Below are 10,647 nucleotides of genomic sequence, written 5' to 3' on the forward strand. Positions count from 1 at the left end.
TTGATTTGCATTTCTCTAATAATTAACGATGTTGAGCACCTTTTCATGTGCCTCTTGGCCATCTGTATGTCTTCTTTGGAGAAATGTCTATTTAGGTCTTCTGCCCATTTTTTGATTGGGTTGTTTTTTTAATATTGAGCTGCATGAGCTGTTCATATACTTTGGAGATTAATCCTTTGTCTGTTGATTCATTTGCAAATATTCTCTCCCATTCTGAGGGTTGTCTTTTTGTCTTGTTTGTAGTTTCCTTTGCTTTGCAAAAGCTTTTAAGTTTCATTAGGTCCCATTTGTTTATTTTTGTTTTTATTTCCATTACTCTAGGAAGTGGATCAAAGAAGATCTTGCTGTGATTTATGTCAAAGAGTGTTCTTCCTATGTTTTCCTCTAAGAGTTTTACAGTGTCTGGTCTTACATTTAGGTCTCTAATCCATTTTGAGTTTATTTTTGTGTATGGTATTAGGGAGTGTTCTAATTTCATTCTTTTACATGTAGCTGTCCAGTTTTCCCAGCACCACTTATTGAAGAGACTGTCTTTTCTCCATTGTATATCCTTGCCTCCTTTGTCATAGATTAGTTGACCATAGGTGCATGGGTTTATCTCTGGGCTTTCTATCCTGTTCCATTGATCTATATTTCTGTTTTTGTGCCAGTACCATACTGTTTTGATTACTGTTGCTTTGTAATATAGTCTGAAGTCAGGGAGCCTGCTTCCTCCAGCTCCATTTTTCTTTCTCACGATTGCTTTGGCTATTTGGGGTCTTTTGTGTTTCCATACAAATTGTAAAATTTTTTGTCCTACTTCTGTGAAAAATGCCATTGGTAATTTGATAGGGATTGTATTGAATCTGTAGATTGCTTTGGGTAGTATAGTCATTCTGATAATATTGATTTTTCCAATCCAAGAACATGGTATAGCTTTCCATCTGATCATGTCATGTTTGATCTCTTTCATCAGCATCTTATAGTTTTCAGAGTACAGGTCTTTTGCCTCCTTAGGTAGGTTTATTCCTAGGTGTTTTATTCTTTTTGATGTGATGGTAAGTGGGATTTTTTCTTTAATTTCTCTTTCTGATCTTTTGTTGTTAATGTATAGGAATGCAACAGATTTTTGTGTATTAATTTTGTATCCTGCAACTTTACTGAATTTGTTTATGAACTCTAGTAGTTTTCTGGTACCAACTTTAGGATTTTCTATGTATAGTATATTGTCACCTGCAAACAGTGACAGTTTTACTTCTTTTCCAATTTGGATTCCTTTTATTTCTTTTTCTTCTCTGATTGCTATGGCTAGGACTTCCAAAACTATGTTGAATAAAAGTGGCAAAAGTGGACATCCTTGTCTTGTTCCTGATCTTAGATGGAATGCTTTCAGCTTTTCACCATTGAGGATGATGTTAGCTATAGGTTTGTCATATATGGCCTTTATTATGTTGAGGTGTGTCATATATGGCCTTTATTATGTTGAGGTGTGTGCCACTTTCTGGAGAGTTTTCATCATAAATGGGTGTTGAATTTTGTCAAAAGCTTTTTCTGCATCTATTGAAATGATCATATGGGTTTTATTCTTCAATTTGTTAATATGGTGTATCACACTGATTGATTTGTGGATACTGAAAGATCCTTGCATCCCTGGGATAAATCCCACTTGATCATGGTGTGTGATCATTTTAATGTATTGTTGGATTCGGTTTGCTAGTACTTTGTTGAGGATTTTTGCATCTATGTTCATCAGTGATACTGGCCTGTAAATTTGTGTGTGTGTGTGTGGTAGCTTCGTCTGGTTTTGATATCAGGGTGATGGTAGACTCATAGAATGAGTTTGAGAGTATTCATTCCTCTGTAATTTTTTGGAATAGTTTCAGAAGGATCTGTGTTAACTCTTCTCTAAATGTTTGATAGAATACACCTGTGAAGCCATCTGGTCCTGGACTTTTGTTTGTTGGGAGTTTTTTTAATCACAGGTTCAATTTCATTACTTGTGATTGGTCTGTTCATATTTTGTTTTTTCCTGGTTCAGTCTTGGAAGGTTGTACCTTTCTAAGAATTTGTCCATGTCTTCTAGGTTTCCAGTTTATTGGCATAGAGTTGCTTGTAGTAGCCTCTTATGATTCTTTGTATTTCAGTGGTGTCCATTGTAACTTCTTTTTTATTTCTAAGTTTACCGATTTGAGCCCTCTGTCTTTTTTTCTTGATGTGTCTGGCTAAAGTTTTATCAATTTTGTTTATCTTTTCAACAACTTTTAGTTTCATTGATCTTTGCTATTGCTTTCTTTGTCTCTGTTTCATTTATTTCTGCTCTGATCTCTATGATATTTTTCTTTCTGCTAACTTTGTGTTTTGTTTGTTCTTCTTTCTCTAATTGCTTTAGGTGTAAGGTTATGTTTTTCTTTTGGGATTTTTCTTGTCTCCTGAGGTAAGATTGTATTGCTATAAACTTCCCTCTCAGAACTGCTTTTGCTGCATCCCATAGGTTTTGGAGAGTCACGTTTTCATTTGTCTCTAGGTATTTTTTTATTTCCTCTTTGATTTCTTCAGTGATCCATTGGTAGGTTAGTAGCATATTGTTTAACCTCCACACGTTTGTGTTTTTTACAGTTTTTTTTTCTTGTAGTTGATTTCTAATCTCATAGTGTTGTGGTCGGAAAAGATGCTTGATATGATTTCAATTTTCTGAAGTTTACCAAGGCTTGCTCTGTGGCCCAGCATGTGATCTACCCTGGCAGATGTTCCATGTGCACTTGAAAAGAATGTGTATTCTGCTGCTTTTGGATGGAATGCTCTATAAATATCAATTAAGCCTATCTGGTCCAATGTGTCATTTAAGGCCTGTGTTTCCTTATTGATTTTCTGTCTGGATGATCTGTCCATTGATGAAAGTAGGGTGTTAAAGTCCCTCACTATTATTGTGTTACTGTCAATTTCTTCTTTTATGGCTGTTGGCATTTGCCTTATATATTGAGGTGCTCCTATATTGGGTACATACATATTTATATTGGTTATATCTTCTTCTTGGATTGATCCCTTGATCATTATGTGGTGTCCTTTTTGTCTCTTGTAACAGTTTTTATTTTAAAGTCTATTTTGTCTGATATGAGTATTGCCTCCAGCTTTCTTTTGATTTCCATTTACATGGAATACCTTTTTCCATCCCCTCACTTTCAGTCTGTCTATGTCCCTAGATCTGAAGTGGGTCTCTTGTAAACAGCATATATATGGGTCTTGTTTTTGTATCCATTCAGCCAGTCTGTGTATTTTGGTTAGAGCATTTAATCCATTTACATTTAAGCTAATTATTGATATGTATGTTCTTATTGCCATTTTGTTAATTGTTTAGTATTTGTTTTTGTAGGTCTTTTTTCTTCTCTTCCTCTTTTGTTCTCTTGTGACTTGATGACTAACTTTAGTGTTGTGTTTTGATTCCTATTTCTTTTGTGTGTGTGTTTCTATTGTAGATTTTTGGTTTGCAGTTACCATGAGGTTTTGATATAGCAGTCTGTATATAAACAAGATTGTTTTTTAAGTTGCTGGTCTTTTAATATCAAATGATTTTTTTTGTTTTTGTTTTGGCTGCATTGGGTCTTCATTCCTGCACCCGGGCTTTTCTCTAGTTGCTGCGAGTAGGGGCTACTCTTTGTTGAGGTGCACAGGCTACTCATTGTGGTGGCTTCTCTTGTTGTGGAGCACGGGCTTAGGTGCACGGGCTTCAGTAGTTGTGGCGTGTGGGCTCAGTAGTTGTGGCTCGCAGGCTCTAGAGTGCAGGCTAAGTAGTTGTGGCATGCGGGCTTAGTTGCTCCGCGGCATGTGGGATCTTCCGGGACCAGGGATCAAACCCACGTCCCCTGCATTGGCAGGCAGATTCTCAACCACTGCGCCACCAGGGAAGTCCCTGCATTTTCAATATCCTGTACCTTTACTGGGTGTTTGCTTTTCCTGGTGAGCTTTTCCATTCGTAATTTTCTTGTTTCTAGTTGTGGCCTTTTCTTTTCTGCCTAGAGAAGTTCCTTTAGCATTTGTTGCAAAGCTGGTCTGGTGGTGCTGCATTCTCTTAGCTTTTGCTTGTCTGTAAAGTTTTTGATTTCTCCATTGAATCTGAATGAGAGCTTTGCTGGGTAGAGCATTCGTGGTTGTAGGTTCTTCCCTTTCATCACCTTAAATGTATCATGCCACTCCCTTCTGGCTTGCAGAGTTTCTGCTGAAAAGTCAGCTGATAGCCTCATGGGAATTCCCTTGTATGTTATTTGTTGCTTTTCCCTTGTTGCTTTAAATATTTTTTCTTTGTTTTTAATTTTTCTCAATTTTATTACTATGTGTCACAGCATGTTCTTCCTTGGGTTTATTCTGCCTGGGACTCTCTGTGCTTCCTGGACTTGGGTGACTGTTTCCTTTCCCATATTAGGGAAGTTTTCAGCTATTATCTCTTCAAATATTTTCTCATGTCCTTTCTCTCTCTCTTCTCCTTCTGAGACCCCTAGAATGCAAATGTTAGTGCATTTAATGTTGTCCCAGAGGTCTCTTAGACTGTCCTCATTTCTTTTCATTCTTTTTTCTTTATTCTGTCCTGCAGCACTGATTTCCACCATTCTGTCTTCCAGGTCACTTATCTGTTCTTCTGCCTCAGTTATTCTGCTATTGATTCCTTCTAGTGTATTTTTCTTTTCAGTTATTGTATTGTTCATTTCTGTTCTTTAGTTCTTCTAGGTCTTTGTTAAACATTTCTTGTATCTTCTTGATCTGTGCCTCCGTTCTTTTTCCTAGGTCCTGGATCATGTTTACTGTCATTACTCTGCATTGTTTTTCGGGTAGGTTGCCTGTCTCCACTTCACGTAGTTGTTCTACTGGGGTTTTATCTTGTACCTTCATCTGGGACATATTCCTCTGCCATCTCATTTTGTCTAACTTTCTGCAATTGCAATTTCTGTTCCACAGGCTGCAGGGTTGTAGTTCTCCTTGCTTCTGCTGTCTGCCCCCTGGTGGATGAGGTTGGTCCAGGGGCTGGTGCAGGCTTCCTGGTGTGAGGAACTGGTGCCTGCCCCACTGGTGGGTGGAGCTGGGTCTTGTCCCTCTGGTGGACAGGGCCTTGTCAAGAGGTGTGTTTAGCAGGCAGCTGTGTGCTCAGGAAGACTTTAAGCAGCCTGTCTGTTGATATGTGGGGCTGTGTTCCCACCCTTTTGGTTGTTTGGCCTGAGGTGTCCCTGCACTGGAGCCTACAGGCTGTTAGGTGGGGCCAGGTCTTGATGGGAAAATGGTGGCCTCCAGGCCAGCTCATGCCAATGAGTACTCCCCAGGACTACAGCTGCAGTGTGTTTGTCCCCAAAGTGATCCACAGCAGACCCTGCCTCTGCAGGAGACCCTCCGATACCAGCAGATAGGTCTGGCCCAGGCTCTTATGATGTCACTGCTTTTTTTCCCTGTGACTTGGTGCACACAAGAGCTTGTGTCTGCCCTCCAAGAGTGGGGTTTCTGTTTCCCCTAGTCCTATGGAATTCCTGTGATCAAACCCAACTGGCCTTCAAAGCCAGATCCTCAGGGGCTCCTCCTCCCGTTGCCAGACCCGCAGGCTGGGGAGCCTGATGTGGGGCTCAGAACTTTCACTCCTGTGGGAGAACTTCTGCAATATAATTATTTTCCAGTTTGTGGGTTGCCCACCTGGCGGGTATGGGATTTGATTTTATCGCAATTACACCCCTCCTACCATCTTGTTGTGTCTTCTTTGTCTTTGGATGTAGGATATGGTTTTTGGTAGGTTCCAGCATTTTTTTGTTGATGGTTGTTCAGCAGTTAGTTAGTTGTGATTTTGGTGTTTTCATAAGATCTCATGTCCTTCTAATCTGCCATCTTGTCTCAACCTCCCTAAAAATTGTTCTTTTAAATATGTGTGTGTGTGTGTCTGCACACAATATTCACAAGCACTTAGAAGTTCTGGTAAAAGTCAATGCTCAATTTTGAGCAAAAAGTTATTATAAACAATAGCAACTCCCTCCCCCCCACCAAAGAAAGAAAAATTCTTCTAGCACTCTTTGAACCTTAAAGAGTGTTTTTATAGGCCAGCTCATTGTTTTTCTTCTCTCTGAAAAATTAGAAATGATAACTGTTTTGATGAGTTCTACAGAAAAAGACAGTTTCCATGATTTCATTTCTTGACAAAGAACAGGTGCCTCACTTGGTTTCTGCCACATGTAAGCAAATTCCCAGACGTAAAACCTCCCCTCAGAGGAAGCAATGTGGGTCCACAGAGCTATCTTGAGTTCTGTCCCCTCTTCCCCTGGCCGTGTGAGGTGGCCGACTAGCGGGGGAGGCATGGGGGAAGAGACTTAACCATCTCCATGTGAACGCAGCCTGCACGGTGGCTGTGGCTATCAGGGTGGCTTCTGCCCTGTCACTGCTTGATCTGGCTAGTCTCTCCACAAAAAAACCAAGGCCTGCCTGTCTTTTATAATATTCTGTTTTAAAAGAGAGAAATCTCCAGGGAGAGAACAGGACCCTAAAAGTCCAAGGCCTGGAATTCCTCCTTTCTCTCTTTCCATTTTAAACAGGAAACATTCATGCTAAGAGGGTCCAGAGGGAGTGTTGGTTGTATGTTCATTTTAAGGCAGATAATGTTTGTGTGTTGCAAATGTCAGTGATTTATCCCAAGGGCTTAAAATGAGTGCAGAAAAACCATATGTTTCACTTCGTGCAGAGAAATATCATCAGTAGATTTTGAGAGAAAACACAGGTTAAGGATTTTTTTAAGTGTTTTGAAAATCTTTAACGTGAACCAAAAGGAAATAGAAATGAGCACGGTGGGAGAGGGGGGAAGCTTAAAATATTATACGATAAAAGATATAATGAATGCTGGAAGTTTTCTAAATAAAAAATAACATTCTAAAGGAAAGGAAAGATGAAATCCCCATCCTTTATTTCCCAGGGCTGGAGTGACAGATTACACATTTGTGCTCTATTTGTCATGGGCAATTTAAAATAGAGCAAAGCAAACTGCACTGAATAATAGCAGTTGATGCTATAATAACTTGTACGCAAACAATTTAATTTTTTTATCTGAAAACTCTAACTAAATTAACCCAGGCTCAAGGATCTATCTTTCATTATTATACATAGCCAAATTAAGACATAAAAAAGTAGAGAGAGAATTCTATTATTCATCCCTATGAATGTGTTCACATGCTGCTTTCCACATGGACCCAAGCTTGGAGCTTGTCTGTCAAATAATCATGATTTGGGGAACTTACTTACAGAGCTGTTTTCACATCAAACTGCAGATTACAGGGTGATTGTGACCCTCATTGACAGTGCTTGATTAACCACAGGCACCGTATTCTTACAGCCCTGCCATTTCTTTCAAGTGTTCTACCAGGTTGTACTCTGACATTGGAGAGCTTTTCATTAATTATTATTGTTGCTGTTTTCCTTTAAAAAGGAATAATAAAAAGAGGAATGGTAGAAAGTGGGAAGGATCTGGGCATGGTAGTAGTGAATATGTGCACAGAAGGTTTATGGGATTTTAAGAGCTGCAAACAGAACTCATCTGTTTAACCCCAGGCTAGATAAGATGCACTCATCTGTACATTGTTTAGAGACCTATTGCTTCTGTTATGACAAATGGATCAGAAGATGCTTGTTGTCTTAGTAGAGAGATCCAGACAGGGTCGCTTTCTGTTAGTGTTTATTCTTGCCCTTTACCTTTCTGTGTGCCTACTCATTACACAGTACAACTTAACAGCTGGTTTGTCTTTTCCTAATCTGCTACCGGCTGGGTGGTACTTATTGACTTTGCAGTAGAAGTGCTTTATATCAAAGTTTTGGGTGGGTAATTCCAGGCTGTAGGTTGGGACTTTCTCTAGGAACTGTAGAAAGAGGAGGGCACACTAATCCACACAGGGATGTAACAGAAGCCAACCAGAGTTAGACCAAGACTGTGACTCATGTAAAGAGCACCCCACAGACCTAGGAGAGAAGTGAATGCAATCCCTGGGAAATTTATGACTCCAAATAATGTGTGCATTTCTACCACCATGTTTATATCAGGCTTCAGGGAGGTGGAAAGGGGAGGGGGCAAATGAGCCCAGCTTCAATAGAGCCAAACTCAGCCTTGTTTAGGGAACTAGCTTGGTTACTATAATAAGGCCAACATATAAACAAGATAGAATTATATTTCTCCCTCAGGCACCAATCAGTCCTGACTGACCTGCTGGCTCCATGGGGTCAAGGGGTTACCTTCTTGTTGCTCTGCCTTCCTCAGCATGTGGCTTTCTTGTGTCTAATATGGCCACTCCAGGGGCCAACAGAAAGGCGGGAAGAGAAGAAGAGTGTCCCTTTCTTCCTTTTAAGGGCACACATCACGTCTGTTCACATCCCACTGGCCAGATCCAGTCTGTGGCCACGCCAAACTACATGGGAGGCTAAGGAACGTGGTCATCATCTGGGCAGCTGGCTCCGTAGTCATTGATGTGTGTCTGTTCTCTTTCCAGGGGAGGACCAGCGGATCCTGTAGACTATCTGACAGCAGCACCTCGAGGGCTCTACAAGGAAAGGGAGCTTCCGTATTACCCAGGGGCTCATCCTGTGCATCCGCCCAAAGGGAGCTACCCCCGCCCCCCAGATCTGAGGATCACAGATCTCCGGTATCCCCAGTACTATCCGCCCCCGCCAGCCCCCCAGCACAAAGGACCCTTCCGACAAGATGTCCCACCTTCCCCTCCTCAGCACCACAGAGTACCAGCCTACCCAGAAATGGGCAGACCAGTGCCCCGAGGGGGCAGCCCAGACCAGTACCCCTATCGAATGCAGGATCCCCGGCAGAAGAACCCCATGACCGCAGCCGTGTAGCTGAATGCCACCAAGCTCAGCCCAGCCCAGAAAGGAAGACATCCAACATCACCTTTGTTCTTCCTACACCTTAAGGCCTTCTTCCTGTTAAGAATTCTCCATGGTACAGATTAGGTTTTTCTCACTGAGGCTGCAACACTTGACTGCTAATCAGAGAGAAAGAAGGGGACAGGAGTTTGGGCAGGGAAATCAGAAGAAAGAGGAAGGATGGGGCCATAAAAAAAATACTGCCTGAAATACTTTTAGACTTGTTCATTTCACTGAGAGTGGCAATTGAACAGGCAAATAACAATGGAGATCTACAACATGGTGCCTCCCTGGAGCACAGACATGCCCCATAGCACTGGCATCACGGAGGGCAGACTCTGCCCGGGATCATCATCCATTAAGAGACTAAGCTTCAGCCACCTGATTAGCGTTGTTAAGTCTGTGAAGAGTGGTTGCCAATATGGGTGTCCTAAGTGAGTGGTTTTTACATTGAAAAAACAACAGCGGCAAACATGACGAGTGAGCTCCTTGAAATGTTTTATACCTAGAGGAAGGCTGCATTTCTTTATTTGTAGAATTTCTCAGGTTCTCAGTTCCACTCACTTGGTATAAGCATGTCACGTTTCCTTGCTTTTAGTAGAAAAGTAAGACGTGAATGCAGTATTGGTGTCCTGGGAGAATGTACAAAGCTAGTCAGAGCTTCCAGAAGAAATATATGCCTAGCATCAAGGCAATCAGGTTAAGAGGCTGACATTCCTGTGGTCCTCACCTTCCTTCCTCCCACGTCCCAGGCACGACAGCATGGAGATATCTGGTTTCCGAGGCATCCCAAAATCTCCTGCCTATAATTACTGTAAGTGGGGGCCTCTATTTTAAGGCTCCCACTTGAGAGTTAAGATGTACTCGGGAAAAAGAGGGCCCACTGGTTAGTTTGCACAGGAAGCAGTGCTCTGGAGATGGCAATTCCAGACTCAGTGCCAAACAGCGCCATATGCACCCGGCGTCAGGGAGGGGCTGACCGTGCTCGTTGGGAATGATAACCGGCAGGTCGTAGATGGTGGTGACTGACTCTGTGTGTGTGTGTGTGTGTGTGTGTGTGTGTGTGTATGAAAGTGTGTGATTGCCAGTATGGAGAACGGAAAATAAAAATGCTTTCTGGAAAGTTTGATGAGGAAGGGAATAAAAAGGAAAAAAGCCAGAAAACAGAAGGGAAGGGAGAAGGAGCATAAAACTAAATCATTCTATATCTGCTATATTATTTCATTAACAGAAGTCAGGGCAAGACCAAGGCCAAAGTCTCCAGTTGGGAAAAGAAGGTCTTATGGCTTCGAAAAGCTGAAAGCCCACCCTCCAAAATCCATCACAATTTTTTTAGAGCTTTGCGGCTATATTCTACTTATTTCAACATAGAACCTCTAAAACCTACAACCTAACCCAAATGAGAACATAAGAGAAAACTGAGAAACAGCAAAGCATGGGAGCAGCAACTCGAATTGTTCAGTGACTCTTGCAGTACTTTAAACCTTTTTACATTCCTTCTTCATTCCCTCCCCAAAAAAGTCTTGAGTTCAATTTAGACATATTTTGGCCAAGATTAGGATACCTCTGACTGCTAGGATTTAATAAATTATAGTATTATTGAATATATAGAGTATCTATCCAGCCCAGTTTAGTCTTATTTTAATTTAAAATCGAGTTCTGTTACCAAGAATGATGCAACTGCTGGGTTTAGACTTAACTAGTGTTATTTACTGAACTTTAAGAGGTATCATTTTCTAAACTACAATTTACTTATGGCCCTCTTGAAAACAGACAAGTTGTTTTTTGCCCTCT

General features: G+C 41.2%; 1 protein-coding gene across 2 annotated transcripts in view; it reads left to right on the top strand.

Moving 5' to 3' along the window:
• The window catches only part of PARD3B (par-3 family cell polarity regulator beta), a 1,019,383-nt gene extending 1,010,318 nt beyond the window's left edge, over positions 1–9,065 (top strand). For both annotated transcript variants that reach the window (XM_061186691.1, XM_061186699.1), the window contains one exon: positions 8,469–9,065. In XM_061186691.1, coding sequence (XP_061042674.1) covers positions 8,469–8,826 — 358 coding nt within the window. In that variant the 3' untranslated portion in view covers positions 8,827–9,065. The remainder of the gene's footprint in view (positions 1–8,468) is intronic.
• Positions 9,066–10,647: the final 1,582 nt, after the last annotated feature.

This window comes from Eubalaena glacialis, chromosome 1 (genome assembly GCF_028564815.1).
Source record: "Eubalaena glacialis isolate mEubGla1 chromosome 1, mEubGla1.1.hap2.+ XY, whole genome shotgun sequence".
In the NCBI taxonomy this organism is placed as follows: Eukaryota; Metazoa; Chordata; class Mammalia; order Artiodactyla; family Balaenidae; genus Eubalaena; species Eubalaena glacialis.